Source organism: Puma concolor, chromosome A1, assembly GCF_028749965.1.
Source record: "Puma concolor isolate L17-30 chromosome A1, mPumCon1.1.hap2, whole genome shotgun sequence".
Lineage (NCBI taxonomy): Eukaryota > Metazoa > Chordata > Mammalia > Carnivora > Felidae > Puma > Puma concolor.
The window spans coordinates 178168137-178191863 of record NC_141667.1 but is presented as its reverse complement, the minus strand read 5'-3'; the positions used below and the strand labels follow the sequence as shown (position 1 = coordinate 178191863).

The window sequence follows — 23727 nt, the reverse complement described above, 5'->3', positions numbered from 1 at the left end:
AATTACATGTGGATTTTATGCTAAAAATTGATAACCCTGGTACAATCAATGATTTTCCAAAAAAAAAAAAAAAAAAAATACTACCAAAAACGATACCAAAAGCACATAAATTGTTAATGGATCAATAACCAAGAAATATTTTAAAATGTAACTGAACTACACCCCTCAAAGACTTTGAGCCTAGAGAATTTGCGTTATTGAGTTATTTTAAATTTCTGAGGCTGAGCCAATTCCAATGCTATTATAAACTCTGAAGCAACAGAGGAAAGGTAAAAGTCTTCCTAATGCATTTCTTCAAGTTAGCACTAACATCTGAGAAAAATACTAAATCTAATAGACGGTAATCTCACTTATGACAGATGCAAGATAACTACATAAATATAATGCAAATAACATAACAAATGTAATAGTATATTAAAATGGTTGCTGTCACCACTGTGACTTAGCTCTGCTTTGGTAGTGCTTAATGAACTCAATGAAAAAAATAGAACACAGAAGTAATTGGCCTAACTATTGGACAAGTGGAGGCAAAATTATCATTATCAGCCTTCAAAATGATTGTCTTCCTGGGAAACCCAAAGAAAATCAGTGGAAAAATTACTAGAACTAAAAAAAAGAAAAATTGGACTAATGAGAGATTTCAATGAAGTTATTTAACACAAAAGTAAGATATAAAAACCAATGGTTTTCCTAGATACTAGCATATTTATGCTACAAAGCAATTTTAAAGGCTAAAAAACTACAAACAGTAGAAAACATTTAGAAAAAAATCTTTAGATATGGAGAGTGAAAGGTAGAAAATTTAAATTTCACTGAGATTCATAAAAGAAAAGTTGTATAAACAATGCGAGCCAGGTTTCTATATGAGAAAAACAGCAATATATCAGTCTTCCCATACTGCATTATTGAGCTAACACTGCTCCAATAAAAACTCAGTGGAATTTACTTTTGGATCTGGCAAAAATAATTCCAGTATCCATCTGGAAGAACAAACAGGTGTGAAGATGGGAAAAAGGTGAACAACACGGGAAACATAGGCACTGAATGTTTTATGAAGTTAGACTAATAAAGTGAGACACACTGGCAATAATCAAGACAAATCAGTGGATCAAAATAAATAGGCTTCCAGCAGCCATTATATACAAGAACTCAAAAATAGGTAAAATACAAACCTACACTAAAGAAAATGTCTGAAATAAAAAAAGGAAATTAATAATAACAAAAGAGAAATAGAAGTACTGTTCTTAATATAAAAAGCAATCATAGGGTTGCCTGGGTAGCTCAGTCGGTTGAGCGTCCGACTTCAGCTCCATGATCTTGCAGTTCATGGGTTCGAGCCCTGTGTTGGGCTCTGTGATGACAGCTCAGAGCCTCGGAGCCTGCTTCAGATTCTGTGTCTTCCTTGCTCTCTGCCCTTCCCCCACTCATGCTCTGTCTCTCTTTCAAAAATAAACGTTAAAGGAATTTTTTTTAATTAAAAAAAAAAAAGTAACAAAAGACATCACAAAGTTCTCAAAGAAGTGAACAGGCAAAAGGTGGATGTTGATAATTTAGGGAAAATGAAAAACAAGTTGCAAATAAATATAGTGTGTGCTGGTTGGGAGAAATGGCAGAACTAGTGCCAGGCAAGGGCAGTATTGGTGCTTATTTCTATGCCACAATAATCCCAGAGATTTCTACTTGGTGGTGAAGGGAATATTTTCAGAAGATTCTTAACATACATCACTACATTTTCTATTTTTGTGGCAGACTGTTCATTCCACCTCCAAATCTGTTGTCTCACCCCCCACATCTAGAAACAGGATCAGCAAAGTTTTACCTGTCTGTGGCTCCCAGGAGTTAACCACCCCACTCTTCTGGGTAGTGCATATATACAGGTACTGGCACACAACAGACACATAGATCAATGGAACAGAATAGAAAGCCCACCAATGGACCCAGCTAGAGACTATTGGCTCCTTTGCAGTAGGAGTGGCTAAGTGAGTAAGTTCTTGCTAATGATAAGTAAACACAGGTGATAGGTGCAGCTTCCAGGTCACTTCCTTTAAAGCAATGTGCTTATCTTCCTCTATCTCTTTTCCCATTCTTGAGAGGAAATACGGACCTGGTGCTGGTGAGTCAACTTTGGCTATGCAGAGAAGTAGAATGGAACTCTAGGGTTGAAAGCAACAGAGTGAAGGAGATTGGATTTCTAGACATCCTTTTGGAGTGGAGCCTTCGACATTAAATGGGGCTGCGCTGAAACAAAGGCTGACAGGCAAGTAGTTTATGTTAGAAGTAACTCCCAGAGCGGGGATGAGGGAGAGGGGAGTGAAAACAGGAAAAGAGTTAAGTTGGTCACTACTAAAATTGCCAGGTGTTCCATCCCATGAAACCCTCAGAATACCCTCACAAAATGCATTCCAAAACTGTCTGCCTTGGGAGGGAAAAGGAGGACTCGTTTTTCTTATTGGTTTTCATTTCCTGCTGAAATTGCTTCTGGGTGTTAACCACCCCACTCTTCTGGGTAGCAGATATATATGGGTACAAACACAGACACAAAGATCAATGGAACAGAATAGAAAACCCAGCCATGGACCCACAACTATATGGTCAGCTAATTTTTGACAAAGCAGGGAAGAATGTTCAATGGAAAAAAGACCGGCTCTTCAACAAATGCTGTTGGGAAAACTGGACCACTCTCTTACACCGTACATAAAAATAAATTCAAAATGGATGAAAGACCCAAATGTGAGACAGGAAACCATCAAAATCCTAGAGGAGAACACAGGCAGTGCTGTAGCAACTTCATACTGGAAGCTGGAGCATGAGGTGTCTTCAAGGAGATTAAAATGGTGCACACGAGATGTCCAATAGCACACACACCCTTTGCCCCACTCAGATCTGCTGGTGTCCTGCATTAATTGCAATCCATTGTAGAGTTCCTGTAAAATGATGCCTGGTCATGATCTCAGCACACTTAACATGACAGCATTACTGAAATAAGTGTGGTCCTATTACTGCAGCTAGTCCTGCCTCTCTTTTGATATTCATCATTTCCTTCTTCCACCACGTTTTCTGGATTTCTTGATCTCCTTGTCTCTCAGCTTGCATCTCAGCTGATGTTGGTCATTTGCTTGGTGTGATTATCCAGGCCTTCACCCCTAAAGACTGACCCCTTACTTGCCATATCATATTTGGGTTGCAGTTGCTGTAATTACCATTCATCATGATCAACAGGCATAGAGGCACAAAGAGACACCCTAGTGAATTCCCTGGGCTCAATATATACTCTTCACTCACCTCATTTTGTACTAGCAACTCTAGCTCATGGTGATCAGGATGAATTACATTCACCATTACAGTAACTCCTTTATCTGCCTCCCCCCCCTCGCAAACTTGTCACCTGCACTAAGAAGCCCAAAGTTACCAAGGCTAGTTTTTGTAACATTCCAGAGGGGAATATCCCCAACAACTCACTTCAGATATGTCCAATGATCACCTTGGACCTCCAAATTTACCCATCATTGACTGTTCTACAAAAATGGAGCTCACCTTTTTAAGTATTTTTCCCTGATAACTGGTGTAGTACTAAGCTTTGTCAATAGAAGGTGCTGAGGACAGACTGCAGGAGAAAGAGGTGTTCTTTTCTCATCCTGGTGCTCACTTGGCAGGCTCTTCTCCATTGCCCATCTCCTCCAACTTATAACTGTCTGCAGCTCCCAGAAACAACAGTTCCATTGAGCAATTTCACAGTGGAATACCTAGGACAAGACCTAGCCCCATGAATAGCTATCCCTAGCACACCAGGGGGTGGATTTCTGGCAAATTCCACTGAGTCAATCCCACAGTGACTTCTCTACCATTCAGTGAGCCGTGCTGACAATTTTAACAAGGCCTGGATCTCAGTCCTTGGGGGGCTTCTTCCTTGAGGCCCTTATCTAAGCCTATTCCTATATTCTCTGGAGTTCTTGCTCCTAACTAGCCAAATCCTCATTCTTCCAAACCCCTGTTTAGTTAGTGATTCTTGATATATTTTTTAAAGATTTTATTTGTTCATGTTTCAAGTAAACTCTACACCAACATGGGGCTCGAACTCAGGCCCCTGAGATTAAGTGTTGAATGTTCAACCAACTGAGCCAGACAGGAGCCTCAGTGATTCTTGATATTAAACACTTCTTGTTCAAATTACTGCATGTTTTCTCTCTCCTGATTGGACCCAGGCTTACATAAGCAGACACCACAGTAGATAATGAGAAGAATGAATCTTTCAGGGGTGAGGCCAGGGACCATGGGGAGCAAGTGGACAAATGAGTTCATTTCAGAAGTCAGAACCAGAGCCTAACCAAGGAATTTACTTTATTGTCTAGTAAGGAAATCTTTTCAATTCCTGCCAGAAAGAATACATCATAGTGATTGCAGTGTTGCCATTCTTTGCTTTTAGAATGGTAATTTTTATTGCAGCTCTTAATCTTCATCATTTTGTATTGAGATGTATTGGAGTGCGAGTAACTTGTCTGTAAGATAGTAAATTGTTAGTCCTTGAAGGTCCGTCTCCAAATCAGATGGACAGAAATGAACACCACTAGGAGATCCGAGATTTTGAAATGGGAACAATAACTAGATGAACTTTGAGCTGAATTCCCTGGGGAGGGCCTGTGCTTTCTGTTTGGGAAGATTGGTGCATGTGGACAAGTGGGCACTGGAGGCCAAAGGCAAGACTTCTGTTTTCCAATATTCTTTCTCCATTTTTCCTTTTAATAGTAAAACTCCTCGAGTTTTTGATGAGTATTTGCCCAGCCAGAGACTGTATTTTTCCAATCTCCTTTGTAGATAAGTAAGGTTGGGTTCTTGACAATGGGATGTAAAGGGAAGAAATACATGTGACTTCCCAGTCTTGCTCTTGACATAATTAGGTGTGTGCTCCTCTCTCTTTTATCCCTTGGTCTTGACTGAAGACTCAGTCTGGTGAGCCAGTTTTGAATAGGTGGTCCAGGGGAGTCCTCTGCTTGCCTTGCATCGCCTGCTTGCCTCTGGACTAATACTTGAGAGAAAGCTAAAATTATCTTTCTTGTTTTGTTTTTGTGAGCTAATGTATTCTCGGTCTCTTTGTTACATCAGCTTAGCCTGTTCCCTAACACAATCTTGTTTCTCACATTCCTTTCAAATTAAATGTTAGTTTTCTTCTATCTGACATGGAAATTTTACAGTATTTCTTTCCCTTGAGTCTACCCTCCCCCCATTTTTTTGCAGAGAGAAGAGTTTGCAGAAATCTTTGGCTTCATCTCATTATTCTTTACTGTCACTGCCTGCAGGCAGAGTCCATAATGTAAATGTAAAATTGTGTTCAGCATAAGTTCCCTTGAGTATGTAATTATAACGCCTTCCAGGGTGCACCTAAATAAGAAGAATCTGTTTCTCCAGCCCAAGATTGCTTTTGGTGTCAATCACACAGTGAGATATAGACAGAGGCAATAACTGTAGTAACTAACACCAAATGAGGCAGACCACAATATGAAACATTATGCATTTTCATTGCTGATAATCTTGGGAGGATTCAGAAAATATGGAGGGCCCTAAGCATGGAATGGGAGAATTCTAATTTATTTTGTAGGTGTCCAAAATATCTCATAACCAAATAGTAGTTTTGCTCATCACCAAAAGCACTAAGTGACTTAGTTCTGTTTTATACTAAACACAAGTGATGATTAAAACATATCAGTATTTTCTATTATCAAAACACTGATCAAATACTGATCAAAGTGTAGATATTAATTTCAGTTACTGTGTAATCTATAACAACTAAATACATACACACATGAAAATCCTTTAGTATATAGATATACTAAAATATGTTTTTAAAATATATAAGTATATATAAATATATACAAAACCTTTAAAACATACAATATAAGCAATATAAGTAAGCAATGATTGTTGATGGTCACTTATATTAACTAAATCAAAATATACTCATTTCAAAAATTAAACGCTTTTTAAAATGTTTATTTAGAGAGAGAGGGAGAGAAAGAATGAGCGAGGGAGGGGCAGAGAGAGAGGGAGAGAGAGAATCCCTACCAGGCTCCACACTGTTGGCACTGAGGCCAACACAGGGCTCGATTTCATGAGCTGTGAGATCATGACCTGAGCTGAAATCAAGAATTTCATGCTTAACCGATTGAGCCACCCAGGTGCTCCCCTAAATTAAACTCTTATATGAAGCAGAGTTTCATGCATACATAAATAAATAATTATGCTATTTATTTACTTCATAAATAAATAATAGATTATTCTGATTGGATTTTAAATACATCATAACACTCAGAGAAGTTTGGATCTAGAAACTTTGTGTAGGAGAATGTAGTTTTTGAATCATTTAGTAAAATATTCAAGTAATTAAAAATAAATTCTTTTGGGGCACCTGGGTGATTCAGTCGATTAAGCATCCAACTTCAGCTCAGGTCATGATCTCATGGTCAGTGAGTTCAAGCCCCACATCTGGCACTGTGCTGACAGCTCAGAGCCTGGAGCCTGCTTCGAATTCTGTGTGTGTGTCTCTCTCTCTGCCTCTCCCCTGCCTATGCTCTCTCTCTGTCTCTCAAAAAAATGAATAAACATTAAAAAAAATTTTAAATAAATAAATGCTTTCAATTTCTTCAAAAAAGTTTAATTGCTGACATTAACTTGATGACTTTGAAAATATACTTTGAAAGAGTAAAGGAATACAATTAATTTTAGAACTAAAAATCAAAAGAGGTAAAAAGTTTAGAGGCAATGCAGTGTTTCCCAAATTTTAATCATTTTTCAATCCCTCTCAATTTCTGGCGTATCTATATAATACTTAAAAAATATTTACCTAATCATTTTATTTTATTCCATTACATTCCTACTTAAATATGTTTATTTTTTAAAATCAGCATTATGGTTTTACCTGCCGTAAATATTATGCTTAACACATAATATTATTTTCTAACTACTTAAGTAAAAAAATATTCTTAGGTTGCAATCTAAAGTCATCTCACATGACCCACATACCACACTTTGGTTAATAATTGATACAGCATTGCACTATATAAAATTCTTCTGGTATCTGAAGCCTAAGTAAAATACAAAGTCTGCTATACTTTAAAATCACATTGTGGCAAAAGTGTGTTCATGACCTGACTGCCCAGTATAGTGGTAATGCTAACTATGTCTCTTTTTTTAGGTATTGAGCAAACCGATAAAACTTAGAACCCATTTTATACTGAAGTATGACTTGGAACAATCTGTGGCATATACTGTTATTAATAAGGTTAACTTCACTATCTAAACAGGCTGCTGTGACCTCACATTTACCATAGTTAAAGAGACAGAGGCAAAAGGCAAGTGCTGGCAACGAATTGCAATTCTAAAATTTACTCTGTTCAATAACAAACATGTTATTTAAAAAAACATTTTTTGTGTAACTTCTCAAGAATGTTTCAGTTTGCTAAAAAAATGAATAACATGCTTTACTATTATCTTTGAAGTAAGAAAGTCATCGTCAGCATAACATTGAGTAATGTTTTAGGTTTGGGGGATTATGTTTTTGCATATCTGTAAATTGCCAATTTGCAAGCAAGAACTCCCAAAAATTCAGATTCTATTTATTGGGTGATAAATAAAGCAATAAGAAAGCCATATAATTCTACAAAATACAATTCACCCTTTTCAATGACTGTGATACATCTTACTGTAGAGCAGTGGATTTACATTTGGAGACCAAGTATTTATGACACGATTTTTCTAACATCTAATGTCTGTATTGTTATGAACCAAAATGCTTGCTGGAGTCAAGCTTCGACCTCATCCAAGCCTTGGATCAAAATGTTCTTGATAACTAGGACACTATACATGCTTTTGGACTAAAGCTGAGTAATGAAACCCCCATAGTGCCTAAGCCCACTCCAGTTGTTCAGAGTAGAGTGGAGAGTCCTAGCATGACCATGTGGAGGAAGTGTATGTGCAGAAGTCCCTCTGTGTTCCATCCACCCCATGCTTTCCCAGTGTGCTGAAAAGGATCTGTTCACACCACCTTTGGAGATGTATTCCTGTTCTATTGCTGTGTAACAGATCACCACAAATTTAGCAGTTTATAACAACATCTGTTTATTAGCTCATGCTCCTATAGGTCAGAAGTCCAGGCACAGTGTGGTGGGGTTCTTCTGCTCAGGCTAAAATTTGGGTGTCAGTTGGCCATGTCCTCATGTGGAGTTAAGGTCCTTTTCCTGGCTCATTCTTGTTATTGACAGAATTCATCACTGCTGTAGTAGGACTAACATCCTTGTTTCCTTGCTGGCTGTCCGATGGGACTCAGCTCTAAAGTCCTAGAGGCTGTTCCCATTTCTAAGCATGATGTCCTCCCCATGTTAGCAATGGAGAACTGCCCTTCCAATCTCCACTTCCTCTTCTGCTAGCAACCATAGAAAATTCTCTATTTTTAAAGGGCTCATAAGATTGGGTCAAGCTTTCCAGGATGATCCCCCCCATCTCAAGGTTAATGGTGTCATATGTCATAACCTAATCACAGGAGTAAAACACATTAAATTTGCAGACTTGGGGATTATGCAGGGTGTGTACACCAGAGGCAGAATACTGGGGAACATCTTAGAATCCTGCCTGCCACAGAAGCTTTTGTCACTTTCAGCTTGACACATTTCTTTGGCTTATACCCTCACACTCAAGACTTTTTCTTTCTTTCTCTCCCCAAAGAAACTCAGAAAAACTAAAGTTGTCACTAAATTAGTCTACATGAAATAAAATATACATGAAGGATATGTATTCCTGGGCTTTCAAACATGTTTCAAGGTGACACCAAATAAGCTTAGACGCTGTTCATCATTTTCAATGCAAATGTAGCTTCAACTAAACCATCACTTTATGGGGGACCCCTTTTGTGACACTATAGTAACTGATAATATAGTTTATATTAATGAGAACATTGTATTAATTCAATATGATTTCTTTCTAACTAATGTCAGACCTACTGTGTAAGCAATTAACCTGTTTATTTCAATACTAATACTAATTTATTCATGATGTTTTTTTCTACAAATTAAATGTATTTTTAGGCTCTATGAGATTAGTATGCAAATAGTGAAAATTTCAAGTAATTATTGGTGATTTGGTTTTGTCCATTCATCCTGAAATGCCTTAATTCTCCCTCCATGTTTGTTTATTAATTGGATTCCTACAGTAATTCTCAACCAAAAGCTTTGATTTATCAAAGTATAGATGAAAAGGTACTTATGAAGAATACAAATAGCTCTGATTTGGAGGTACTTACTAAAACATTAAAATTTATTATTAAATAACATGGCAATTTTCTTTTTTTTTTTAATTTTTTAATGTTTATTTTTGAGAGAGAAATAAGGAGTATGAATGGGGGAGGGACAGAGAGAGAGAGAGAGAGAGAGAGAGAGAGTGGGAATCCGAAGCAGGCTCCAGGCCCCAAGCTGCCAGCACAGAGCCCAACGCAGGGCTCAAACCCATGGACCAGACCGTGAGATCATGACCTGAGCCAAAGTCGGACCCCTAACCGACTGAGCCACCCAATGGCAATTTTCAAAGCATGATTAAGACCAATGATAAAAAATAAAATAGGCAATGTGTACTATGGTATAGTGGGAAGAATAATAAAGAATCAGACACTGGGTAAGCTACTTAATTAACTTATCTTTCAGTTTTTTCACTATAAAAGCAGGGTGATCCTCCAATTTTTTTGAATTGTGGGAATTGAATGCTTTATAAAAGCTATCATCTGTAATAAATGTGCAATAAATACTTCCTTTCTCTGAAAGTGAATAAGCTAATTTAATCAGTTTATTTTAATAAACTTTAAAATGGGTTAAGCCACAACTTAAAGAACACTCTACAGACTTATTTTAATTTGCAAAAATTTATAGATTCAGTTGCTATGCCTGAAATAGAGTAACAGTAGCTTAAACAATACTAAGTACTTTTAAGAATTTGAAACAAAGGACATTGAACAGTGGAGTTAGTTAGATGATGGAATCACTGAGAGGAGTCAAATAGATGATATGTCAACCCAGAGATGAGCAAAAAGTAGGGCATTCCATCTCCCTGAATCCAGAGAGCAAAGGAAGGATGAAGTGTTCTTGAAACCCAGAGGACGGAATGATGAAAAATGCAGCCAGAGATGCCACTCAAGGCACCGGGAGAAATTCCTGGTTTCTTCTTTCTAGCAAAACACAGATCACATGGGAATATGGAAAACAGTCCACGAAGTTTGAGAATAGCACAAAGGCAGTGCTGTATCTGAGGTCAAGCAGGCCCCTGGACTAGCATTCTAACTGGTGAAAGTAAGAGACATGTAATTGACCAGCAACTCAGATTTTAGGTAACTCCAGAGAAGCCTGGATCCTGAAAATACTGTGGTGATTAATTCTCTTAATTGCGTTTTCTCAGAGCTTCAGAACACCACTAACAAAAAGAGAGCTGTCAAAGATAGAGACTTATTCCCTAAACCCTTTCAGGTTAAGACTGTGGTGGGCACACAACTGGTGGCCGCCAGACTGGCAGCCTGAGGAACAATCATCAGGAGAGAAGGCCTTGTCTTCCTGGCCACGAGGCCTTGTGTCAGGCACGGGACCACTATTTGTTGCTTTACTTTTGCTCTTTTTCCAAATGTGGGAATTCTGCCTGTCTTCATTGTTGTGATTAAGATTTGGGGTATGGAAGAGTGTGTTTTCCAAAGGCGATCACGATGATATATAGCCCATCCTTCAAGCTTTTGATACAGTGTGATGTTGACACATGTTCATTGAGATGTGTAAGGAGTCTGTATTTTCTCTCTTTGAATCTAGGAAATCCGGTGACCGTGGAAAAAGTGACACTGCGACTTTTGAGGCTGCACATAAAAAGCATACAACTTCCACCTCATCCACCTGACACTCACCATTGGAACCAAATCACCATTTACTTGGGGCAGCTAAGTGCCCTTAAGAAGAATCTATGTGTCTGTATCCCTGCCACCATCTCAGTTAAGGGTGACTGAGTCTCCAGATGATGCCAGCCATCATCCTTCAAGCCTTTTCAGCTGACTCCAAAGGGCACCGAGATGGCATGCCCCCACCAGACCCTTCCAGAATTATGGACTTATGAACAAAATGTCATTGTTTTCAACCACAAAGTTTTGGAGTGGTTTGGTAACTCAACAATAGATAACCAGAACATAGGGTGATTAAACCTACACTTGAGTCAAATGTTGCCAAACATGACAAATCACATTGGACTAAAAAGAGTGTGCTTCTTAAGAGATCCTGGACATGCCACTTTCCATAGTAGCTGGATTTGATTTTGTGTTCTCTGCCTCTGGGGAAGTATAAGTGCATTTTCAATGTGAGTGGGATAATTGTATTTACTATATTAGGCAGAGGAAATGTGGGAATTTTTTGTGCATATCTAATATGATGTTATAACTGGATCTTTCCTGTCTCCATTTTGACAGAGGCACCAGTGATCAACATCAGATCACTTAAATGACGGTCTCCAATTTCATATTGATTTATTCACCACGTGATGCCTAGCATACGTCACTTGTTACTCTGGGTGCTGGGAATGAAGCAATGAACAAAGCAGTTAAAATTTTCTTCCCACATGAAGCTTACATACGCGGAATTAGAAAGTACCCATCTCTTAAAACCTGTTCCTTAAGGTCTATAAAAAGGAGTCAGGATGTAGTAAAGAGGAAATTGGTCAGGACACTTTATTGGAGAGAGTTGTTTGTGTGTGTGTGAGTTAATCAGGAGCAGCTGGGTTATGTTATGATAACAAATACACACGGATGAGCCAGAGATTGGACATGTGTAGGACGTCATGAATATTGTCCAATAAGGGCCAGAAAATCTCAGCAGGAAAAGAATGAAGGTGAACATACATAGTATGAGTGTGGAACAAAATGATAGAAGATCATTAGGGAGTCATCTGCCTGATCAAGGGCGGTGTAGCAGAGAGATCGTGTGTTAAGGAGTCCCTGAAGAGAGGAAGGGCAAGAGCAGAGTCCAGAGGGATTCACACTTTGTTCCCTCTGCCTCCCTCCTCCCTTCCCATGGCATGCCTCTAGAGAGAGCAGATCCAAGCTTGGGATAAAAGAACGTTCGATGGTGAATCAAGTTAAAGATTTTGCTTACGAGTTTGTATTGGATGTCCAATTTTTAAATTGAAACTGTGTTTACTACTGATAGTAACTGAACAACTTTTATTTTTTGCAAGTGAGTGATCACAAAAATCATGGACCTGTCCAAATATTCTTTCAAGGTAAGGGGATATTACCAGAACTGAGTAAATCTTGAAGCCAAGGTAAGAGACATAACCTAATTGTCACCGCGATCACAATCCTTATGTCATGCTTGTTCAACACAACCAGTTTACATCTATGGGGTAAAGGGTTTGTTTCTCCTGGGTGGACAATGCATAGATCTCCACTTTTACTACTCTGTTACTGGTAAGAGAATTCCATTTCCTTAGGGGAATAAGTTAACTGGAGATCATTCCACCTATCTGTAATCATAAAGTGGACACCTGAGAATCTCAGGTGAGAATGATGGGTAGGTAGCAGGATCAGCATTTGACCCAAGAGTCCATGTGACTCTTGTTTTCATAACTTCAGGGTAAGAGCTGCAGCTTTCTGTTGGGATTACTGATCTGTGGGTGGCCATTTACTTCCACAATGTGGAAAGAGAGAGAGCACAAGCCTGTTTCAGTATATCACTTTAAACCCAGATCCAGCTTTACCATGAAAAAACCTCACTCATTAAAGCGACTAAACTTCAGTTTTTACTTAAGTAATTTGAGGCGTCTCTTTCAACACAATTTTGACCAACACCTGTGGTGTATTTGAAGAGGAACCAATATATGCCTCATCATCTGTAGTATGCCTATCAAACAATACTTCTTAGTCTTTATGGGTCTTGGATCCTTTGAAATATAATGAAATCCAAGGACTTTCCATTAGTTACATATTAGCACAATTAACTCTATATTGGAATTTGGTTTTCTTCACATAGATGACAAAGCAACATTTATAAAGAGCTATATCTTCCTTACATTTCTTCAAATATTGAATATGAATTAAAAAATTATCAAATAAGGTAAAAAGTAAATTCAAGGAGAAGGATGCTCTGCTTGGCTGGGAGGCAAACTTGACACGGTGGAGTGGTTTTTGATTCATTCCGCTATGGCAAGCAATCCTTGCGGCTCTCTACCTCTGACCACACAGAAGACCCCTTCAGTGTGGCTTGCAGTGCTTATAGGTGTTTGTAAGTTTCTGTTTATAGTGAAGTTTTCAGGACTCTGTCATTTTAATCCATAGCCTGAAGAATTTTCTCAGCGCTGGACTATCTCCAGGGTTAACTGCTTTCAGTATCCCTTTCCAGAGTGGCAACTTGTACCTAACAATAAGTTTTTGTTTGTTTTTTTTTTTCGTCAGTATCTTCAATGCCACATCAAGGCCTCCAGTCAAAGGATTTACCTTATTCATGTGGCTGAAAATATCTGTCAAATGACCCTATTCATGAGTCAACTCTTCCCTGTCAAATGGAGCTGGAATTTGGGTTGATTATATCCTCCTAATAGTGAAACTTCTACATAAGGTTCATTTAAGTATATGAAGACTTGTCTTTTGGAAAATCAACAATTACATACTACCTTCCTTGTTATGACAAAATCTCTCGAAAGGTAGCAATTCAAGGCCGCATTTCAGTTGTCGACTGATCTTAAACATGCCAGTGTAGAACGCTGTGATCTTGCATCCCAGTGATGTTTGGCTCTTCTTCACTCACCCACAAAGCTAGATGAATTCCAACTACTCACATGCTTATCTCTGCTTGGAGTAGCGGGAAGTTTCTTCTAATTGAGTTTTCTTTGGCAAAACCATAATCTTGAAGATAATGATGCCAAATTGGTAATTCTTTTTTGGGGATCTGTGAACACCTTGAACATAAACCGGGAGCTGCCTGGTTTTATCCTATCTTAAGTTGAAGGAAAAAAATAACAACAACTAACATTAATTAAATTTAAATTTATCCGAATAAATATTGGTATTGGAACTTGTTTTGATCATGGTTAAGTACATACATACAAAGTGACTTGACTGAATTCGACAAACCATTTTGGTAACATTATCTAATAACTGGTCTTAAGAGGACAGTGTTTTTGTTTTGTTTTATTTTTTTTTTTTGTTTTTATAATTTATTGTCAAGTTAGCTAGCCTCCAGTGTAAACAGTGTATTCTTGGCTTCAGGAGTAGATTCCCATGGTTCATCACTTACGTGTAACACCCAGTGCTCATCCCAACAAGTACCCTCCTCAAAGACCCTCACCCATTTTCCCTACCCCCCCAACCCCTCACCCCCATCAACCTTCAGTTTTTTCTCTGTATTTAAGAGTCTCTTATGGTTTCCCTCCCTCTCTGTTTGTAACTTATTTTTCCTTCCCTTCCCCTATGGTCTTTTGTTAAGTTTCTCAAATTCTACATATAAGTGAAAACATATGATATCTATCTTTCTCTGACTGACTTATTTCACTTAGCATAATACCCTCCAGTTCTATCCACGTTGTCACAAATGGCAAGATTTCACTCTTTTTCATAGCCAAGTAGTATTCCGTTGTATATATAAACCACATTTTCTTTATCCATTTATCAGTTGATGGACATTTGGGCTCTTTCCATAATTTGGCTATTGTTGATAGTGCTGCTCTAAACATTGGGGTACATGTGCCCCTATGAATCAACACTCCTGTACCCTTTGGATAAATTCCTAGTAGTGCTATTGTTGGATTGTAGGGTAGTTCCATTTTTAATTTTTTGAGGAAACTCCACGCTGTTTTCCGGAGTGGCTGTACCAGTTTGCATCCAGGGAATGCAAGAGGGTTCCCTTTCCTCCACATCCTCACCAACATCTGTTGTTGCCTGAGTTGTTACTTTTAACCACTCGGACCAATGTGAGGTGGTATCTCAATGTGGTTTTGATTTGTATTTCCCTAATGATGAGTAATGTTGAGCATCTTTTCATGTGTCTGTTAGCTATCTGGATGTCTTCTTTGGAAAAGTGTCTATTTATGTCTTCTGCCCATTTCTTAACTGGATTAATTGTTTTTTGGGTGTTGCGTTTGGTTAGCTCTTTATAGGTTTTTGATACTAACCCTTTACCTGATATGTCATTTGCAAATATTTTCTCCCATTCTGTTGGTTGTCTTTTAGTTTTGTTGATTGTTTCCTTTGCTGTGCAGAAGCTTTTCATCTTGATGAAGTCCCAATAGTCCATTTTTGCTTTTATCTCCCTTGCCTTTGGAGACATGGCAAGTAAGAAGTTGCTGCATCTGAGGTCAAAGAGGTTGTTGCCTGTGTTCTCCTCTACGATTTTGATGGTTTCCTGCCTCACATTTAGGTCTTTCATCCATTTTGAACTTATTTTTGTATATGGTGTAAGAAAGTGGTCCAGTTTCATTCTTCTGCATGTTGCTGTCCAGTTCTCCCAGTACCATTTGCTAAAGAGAAAAAGACTATCTTTTTTCCATTGGATATTCTTTCCCACTTTGTTGAAAATTAGTTGGCCATAGATTTATGGGTCCATTTCTGGGTTCTCTATTCTGTCTCATTGATCTACGTGTCCATTTTTGTGCCAATACCTTATTGTCTTGATGATTACAGCTTTGTAGTACAGGCTAAAGTAAGAGGACAATGGCTTTAAATCAGGTACTTCAGAAGATAAAAACAAAAATGTGTGTGTGTGTGTGTTTCTTTTAACCTCTTGTCCTCATTATTTCACAGGAAAATCAAATTACTATTTTTCTATCTTCTTTCATTTTGTTCCCATTTCCTGGAACATCTTTCTCTTTCTCTTGTATTTGTCCAAGCTATGTTTATTCTTTAAAGCTCTCACAGGTCCCTTCTCTTCAATGATAACTTTCCTGCTGCATCAAGACTTCTTGGAACCCATTGGCATTCATTACAAAGTTTAACACTCACTCCTACTCTGTAATTTTCATTCCCATGTCACATGTCAGTCCTGCCTCCACAATTAGTGTATAATTTCCATCAGGGTGGAAATCATATCTCTACCGCTTCTGTGTAACATGAAACAGAGTGTTTTCTACCTTGCCTGCCACGTCTACTTTAATACTTTTTTGTTTTTCTGTTTGAAATTGTATCAGTGGTAAATGTTATATGTTACAAAGCTTCACACATGTTGGCTACCCATAAACATCTAGAGTTATTTTTTTCTAAGAATAATTCTTAATGTAAAATCACACCATAAATAAAACATGTTCAAATGAGACAGTTTCAAATAGATGCATTTAAGAGATAATAAATCAGAACAAAGCTTTGAGATGGTGTCTAGTTTCAAACATACTAAATGCATTTGAATATAGATCTTTACCAACAAATTGATAGTTCTAAGAAACTTTCTGAGGGAAGATTTTATTTATCATATATTTCAGGCCAGTATTAGAAGACCTAAAAAACTAAGTTTCTAAAAAGGTTGACTGAGTCCACAAAGGAAAAGAGAAGATTGTACACTATTCTTAAAATCACAGAAAATTCCTTTAAACATCAAAACTCCTCATGTTGCCTGAAGATATGTGTGCCTCAAAATAAGAAAAGCTTAAGTTTCCAAACACAGTTTTCATGCTTCTTTACTTAAATGATCTATGAAGCCAGGCTCCATCTTCTTTCAATGCATCCTCCTCTAAAGGCATCACCACTATAAACACGCCAGTGTTCATTTTAATGTTCTCCAAGCACAGCAACTAGGAATTTTTTTCTCAGATGTCACCAAATTTCTAAGGTTCATTTTGCTAGTAAAAAATAAGATTAGGGGGACGCCTGAGTGGCTCAGTCTGTTGGGCGTCCAACTTTGGCTCAGGTCATGATCTTGCGGTTTGCAAGCTCGAGTCCCCTGACAGCTCTGAGCTGTCAACACAGAGCCTGGATCCTGCTTCAGATTCTGTGTCTCCCTCTCTCTCTGCTCCTCCCCTGCTTATATACTCTGAAAAATAAACAAACATTGAAAAAAAAAAACTAAAAAAAAATAATAATAAGGTTAGTGGTTGGAAGTATTATATTTATATGTGGATGACACCAGAGAGTTTCAGGGTTGTCTTTTGCCACAGGCATCACAGGTAAGAGCCATGGCCTGTCTTTCCTGGTAGAAGTTTCCCCAGAGCTGTGGTAATATCCTTGTTGGGATTGTTAAACACCCAAGAAAGACTAACTGGATGGATTAACATTCCATGGTTGGACCCGTGCCCTAAGGTTGGGCATCTGAAAGTTTAAGTCTGCTAAATTGAGTGTTTTGCCTCTGTTGTTTAGCTTCGGGCACAAGACACGGACCTCCTCATTCATCAGGCCAAGGAAGCCTGGAAATTTTCCCACAAGACCAGCCAGGAGACTCCGAACACTGGTGGGAGCCAAGAGGATACGTCAGGGTCCCTGGTCCTGAATGAAGCACCACCAGCACTTGGGAAAGTGCTACCAGCCACAACAGTCATTAGAACACTCCCACATGCAAGAGGGCCCTGTAGAGCCATATTCCAGAGTGACAACTACTTTTTAAAATCACTAAAATCTTCTCAAACTTATAAGCATGTCTTTAAAAATAGGTATAATCTGCTTCACTTACGAAAGATGTATTGTTGTTATTTTCTGATTTCTTCCAATTAAGATTTTCAAACAGCAAAATTCTATGTGACCCATTAGTGTTTATTAGAAATCTTTCAGTCAGCATACGGTTTTCCAGATACTTCCCATCTATTTTCCAAATCGAATTTCCTAAAATGTGAGCCACTATATTTTTGTTGGATGAACAAACCACATTAGTGTAAAACAGAAATCATACATATTGTCTACATATTATTTTAAATGTTTTTTTCCTTCATAGACTTGAAGTTTCTCTCAGCTGTTTATTTTTTGTTCTGTGAGGGTTGGAATTAGTCGGGTATTGCCACTTTTGAACAGTTGGTGGCTCCAACGCTTTGCAACTGTCTTACAAGTATGGCACCAAAATAAGATCGCTCTCTTTCACTGTTCCATGCAGAATTTGAAAACAAAAGTGCATTTGAGTAAATGTGGTGCATTTAATCAGAAGCTAAAAGTTATATCAGATATGAATTCAGAAGAAAAGTTTTAATCTTAGCATATGATTCAAACTATGTAATAATACAAGTAAATACATAGTAGTATATTCACTAAGTGCACTTAAAGCATCAAAAGTGTTCCACTAGAAATATAATGTAAGCCATATAGGTAATTTAAAAATTTCTAGCAGCCGCATTTTTATTTATTTATTTATTTATTTATTTATTTTTTTTTTAGCAGCCACATTTTTAAAAAGAATAAAAATAAATGGGTGAAATTAATATGAGTAATTTATTTTATTTAATCTGACATATCCAGATCATTATTTCAACATGTAATTAATATAAAAGTTACTAATGAGATATTTTACGTGTTTTTTTCCCCTTCCACACCCGATGTATATTTTATACGTACAGCATATCTCAATTTCGACTACCATATTTCAAGAGCTCAGTAGCTGCATATGGCTAGTGGCTACTGTATTGATGAGTTGAGGTCTAAAGTACCTAAGGGTAGCTCTTCTATTCAGATTAGATGCTATCTATGAATATCAGGTGGCAATTAATTTTTGTAAATGAAATTCTGTAAAGAAATTCTTATTTTTGCATTAATTTGGTCCTAAGATTGGAGCTTTTTTCCCACAGAAAATCATCCAGGAGACTTACCTTACAATTTTGATGAGATAGGAATGAAGCATATGACTTAGCTAGCAGCATATTAGTTTGTGTTACTGACAATTTTAGAGACTGCATTAGCAAGGATTTTGAGATTTCCCTAGAGCCATTATTGGTCCCTTAATATTTTAGGTAGATTCTAACATTTACCCAATGCTTGACTTTGATTTCTGATTCTCCCCTTCCGTTATTTCTAGAATTTAGCTTGCCGCATTCCTTTATTTGGCCTTTGCAGTCTACTCAGACTACATTGTGTTTCCTTTCTCAGGCTGCTGTTAACATTCAGATTGTATAAGAGCATGGCCTCTGGAGTCAAACCCGCTGATCTGAGTCCAGGCTTCACCACTAACTGGTCATGTGGCCTCGGACCAACCAGATACTCCTTGTGCTTCAGTTGACATCTAAAAACTGCAGAAAATTATAATGCCTGGTTCCTGAATTGTGGTGAAGATTAAATAAGACATGTCGGTCCTTGGCATCTACCACACAGTAAACATCAACTTGCACGTGGCTTAGCTCAATCCTTTGGTCCTGTGAAATGTATTGGTGTTGTCTCTTATCAACTCTATCATATTTAACAAAATAAAATAACTTGATGGTAGACCTTTATTTTTTATTGTTGAATGAGGAATTTCATTGGAGATGCTTCCTATTGACACAGATAACTTAATAAAATAAAGTTGTCTGGTCTTCCTCAGATCACCAGATAGGATCTTCTGAATATTTCACAAGGAAAGTGCTGAGGAAGCACAGTGACTGAAGGTCATGGCTCTAGACAGCATTCTGGAAAATATGGCTTCAAACAAAATACAAATTTTCTTATTTCTCCCCTGTGTTGTTTATTCTTTATTAAATAGGATCTATTCTGTTGCTAAGGAAGGCAAAAATTCAACTTTTCAAGTGTAATTGTTCTGTACATCTACGCAACATATCTACTGTGTAATTATGGTGTGCTAGGTGTTATGGTTGTTACATTGGTTTTGCTTAGAGAAAATGAAGCATTTAAAAAGTTTGAGAACAGTAAATTGGTTCTGGGTCTTCGTGAATAAACTTGACATACTACTTAAACACACAGAAATTAAACACGCTTTTCAAGGTAGTCAAGAACGTTTATTACTTCCTCAACTGTAAACTGAGGTTTAAAAAAATGTAGAACATTTGAAAAAAAAGTCATCTCTGCCATCTGTTGTAGTCCAATCCGGGAATAATGATCTATGGAGGAAAAGGAAACAAAAGTCAGTAAGTTGGTAACAATTCCAAAAACACCTACTAGAAAAGTATTTGTGTACTGATTAGTATCTTGGATTTTTCAATTGATTAAGTTTTTACCATCTGTGGCCACAGCTGTCAGATCTATTTCTGGACAGTAAGAATGTGGAATAAGTCAGGAACTAGAAATACATTATAAAACATATCATGTGGCATAACTTAAGATGAAATTGTACATTAAGAATATGCTGTATTTGTGTTTTCATCCTCTATCCATTAAAATATTCATGAATAGATTATATCCCTACATTCAATAAATATTTATTTTGTACCTGATGTGTAGATCTTATAACTAACTTTGTTTTCTTGTACGTTCGGATCTCTTTTGTAGTTAACATGTTCTTTGAAGGGACTTTCATGTTGTAGCTCACAGAGGTCTGTGCAGGATGGATGGCTATGGAAGCCGCAGCTTGGATTAGGCTGAAGGTGGTAAGAATGATGAAGAGAAAAATCCCAGAAAATTTCCAAATGGAGAATTGATGATGTAATGATTGATTATATGGATGCATATGGATGCTAAAAGAGAAAGGAATCTCAGTGACATAATCCAGTAAGATGATAGTGATTTAGTCTGAAGTGTTGTGATGAAAGGTAGTGAACCTGGGGCCCTTGGATAAGATGGCTTTCTTTTTCTTAATGACAGATTATTATTTGGAAGAGTGGAAAGCTGATGGATTCAGTTCCTGTAGAGGTTTCTAGGGAAGTGAAACAGGCAGGCAGTTAAGGATGAACAGACATACTGTAAGCAGAAAACAGGGCCAAGACATTGTTTGATGGCAAACATTTTGTTAGGAGCCATAAATAGTTGGCCATAGAGCTTTTCACAACAGAACTCTATAGCCTGGGAGGGCAAATTATGTGTGCACATTGAAAGTTTATTTGATCCATGTTTTCTGCTTCTAATTAAAATCTCATAAGAAAAAACTTTTTTTTTTTAAGAAAAAACTTTTAACATTAACTGTAAAGGTACAGATGTTTTTACTGTGCAGACACTGCTACAGCTTTTATTTTGACTTTTACAGATTAACCAGAGAGGTAAATAAGAGTGAAAATATTAAATTGATTTTTCTTTGATGAAATTTTAAAAATTACCAGATTTCATTCTGGGCATCACCAGTTGTGAGAATCGGAAATGTAAAGGAAGGCCTAGAGTTCTATGGCCCAAGTTGATTCTGTTTCTTTATGCTTCAGTGACAATTAGCCAAAACCAACAAATAATCTCAGCTTTCCATATTTCTACTTCTATTTTACTTAATTTCCTTAAGAGAGTGTGTGTGTTGTGTAAATATGAGTGCCTTCTTAAATGTTGCCCTCTTAAGACTAGAGCAGCTCGAGTTTCCAACGCATGTTACCCGGACTTAAAATAAAATATTCATTTTTAAACTTTCTAACTAATATTCCAATCCAATCACATTCCCTTTGTGCTATATGCCTTGAAGATACAAAAATATACTCTTCCTTGATTCTGTGCATAAGAACTCCACTCTAGTGGAGGTGATAAATCCAAACATATGAATGATAATACCCAATAATGAGGTGATAAATGCCATACAAGAGGAGCAAATGATGAGAATTGAGGGCAGGACTCATAGCTTCTCTACAAGGCAAACTGGTTTCACAGTCAATGAGTATAATAGTCTGAGATATGTTTAGGAATTCAGGTTCTTTGACCAAATAGCTTGGTCAAAGACACAAAGGTGGGAAAAAGAAGTGATTCCATTTTGCTTGAATGAAGTACGTACAAAAGGGAAAAGTGGAAAATAATTCTAAAGAGGTAGGCTGGGGGTCAGCTCAAGAAGGACCTCGTATGGTAGGTCAGGTAACGGACAGTGGTGTGTTACTGAGGCATTTGATGAGCAAAATGGGTGTTAGGGCAATGATAAGAGCACGGGCAGATCAGACAGACCTGTGTCCAGATCTGGCGCTGCTGCTCGCTGGCTTTGTCATCTCATCAGGTTACTCAACCTCTCTGAGCCTTATTTTTCCTGGGATTATAACTGTACCTACAAGCTATAATGTGGACTAAATTAACAATGAGGTTAAACATCACAGACTCTGACAAATGGTGGTAAAAAACTGTTATGCTAATAGAAATGCTAATAACTATAATAATAAGATAGGCTTGGTTTTTGCATTATGTGAAATTATTTTAATTTCTTTTTTAAGAAATTTTTTTTTAATGTTTATTTATTTTTGAGAGAGACAGAGACAGAGCATGAGCAGGGGAGGGGCAGAGAGGGAGACACAGAATCCAAAGCAGGCTCCAGGCTCTGAGCTGTCAGCACAGAGCCCGACGCGGGGCTCGAACTCACGAGCTGTGAGATTATGACCTGAACCGAAGTCGGACGCTCAACCAACTGAGCCCACCCAGGCGCCCCAGAAATTATTTTAATTTCTGAAGTACCCAACTCATGAGGTAAAACTACCCACTGCCATTCTATTGTAGAACTAGACCCTATTTTCTGTTTTATTACGAAGATTGCCAATTTTGTTTTGAGTTCTATATATTTTGGTGCTGCTTTTATACAGTTGTAAAATATGAAGGCTAAAAAACTATGTGTATAATTTTTTTAAATCTACATAAATAGTGGGAATAAGTGTCTTAATTCATTTGAGCAACTAAAATGTTTTCCAGTTTAATTTTTTTTTTGCTTATTGTTTTTCAAGAGGCCTTGTTTAAACCTAGTAACACTTAAAAAATTTTTTTTTAAGTTTATTTATTTATTTAGAGAGAGAGCGAGAGAGAGCACAAGTGGGTGACGGGCAGAAAGAAGGAGAGAGAATCCTGAGCAGGCTCCACACCATCAGTGCAGAACCTGATGTGGGGCTCGAACTCACTAACTGTGAGATCCCGACCTGAGCTGAGATCGGGAGTCAGATGCTTAATGGACTGAGTCACCCAGGAGCCTCTAAACCCAGTAATATTTTTTTTTAATATGAAATTTATTGTCAAATTGGTTTCCACACAACACCCAGTGCTCATCCCAACAATATTTTTAAAAGTATATATATACAATTTCATAGCTGACAGAGATATAACAGGCCAATTTAGCTCAGCACCCCCACGACCCCTCTGGAGAAACTGGGACGTTTTAGAGGCTTGGCGACTGTTCCAAGGCAACAATATCAAAGATGAAGGGAAATTTTGATCAGATATAGTAGCTGATTATTCTCCCTCCTAATTATCTTGCTTTGTTTTTAGTAATGTGATTAAAAGTGATTTTCAAAGTTAAGTTTATCACAAAATACTGCAAAGAAACAAAATACTGCGAAGAAATCTTTCTGAGCATTTTCTGGCCATATAATTAGGGAACGTGGAGACATTTTTTGTACTGAAAGCATTATCCAAATTAGCATACGAACAGCACAAAAAGGTCAGTTACACATTCTTTGGTCCCTTTGGCCCTTTAAAAATAGTTATTGAGGGGCGCCTGGGTGGCGCAGTCGGTTAAGCGTCCGACTTCAGCCAGGTCACATCTCACGGTCCGTGAGTTCGAGCCCCGCGTCAGGCTCTGGGCTGATGGCTCAGAGCCTGGAGCCTGTTTCCGATTCTGTGTCTCCCTCTCTCTCTGCCCCTCCCCCGTTCATGCTCTGTCTCTCTCTGTCCCAAAAAATAAATAAACGTTGAAAAAAAAAATTAAAAAAAAAATAGTTATTGAAATTAACTTCTTGGACTTCCACCAT

General features: G+C 37.7%; 1 protein-coding gene across 1 annotated transcript in view; it reads left to right on the top strand.

The window, feature by feature from the left end:
* Positions 1–20319, top strand: part of LOC147584662 (uncharacterized) — a 34907-nt gene extending 14588 nt beyond the window's left edge. The window contains exons 4-6 of the mRNA XM_086717258.1: positions 10827–13613; positions 17336–17625; positions 19043–20319. Coding sequence (XP_086573384.1) covers positions 10827–10911 — 85 coding nt within the window. The 3' untranslated portion in view covers positions 10912–13613; positions 17336–17625; positions 19043–20319. The remainder of the gene's footprint in view (positions 1–10826; positions 13614–17335; positions 17626–19042) is intronic.
* Positions 20320–23727: the final 3408 nt, after the last annotated feature.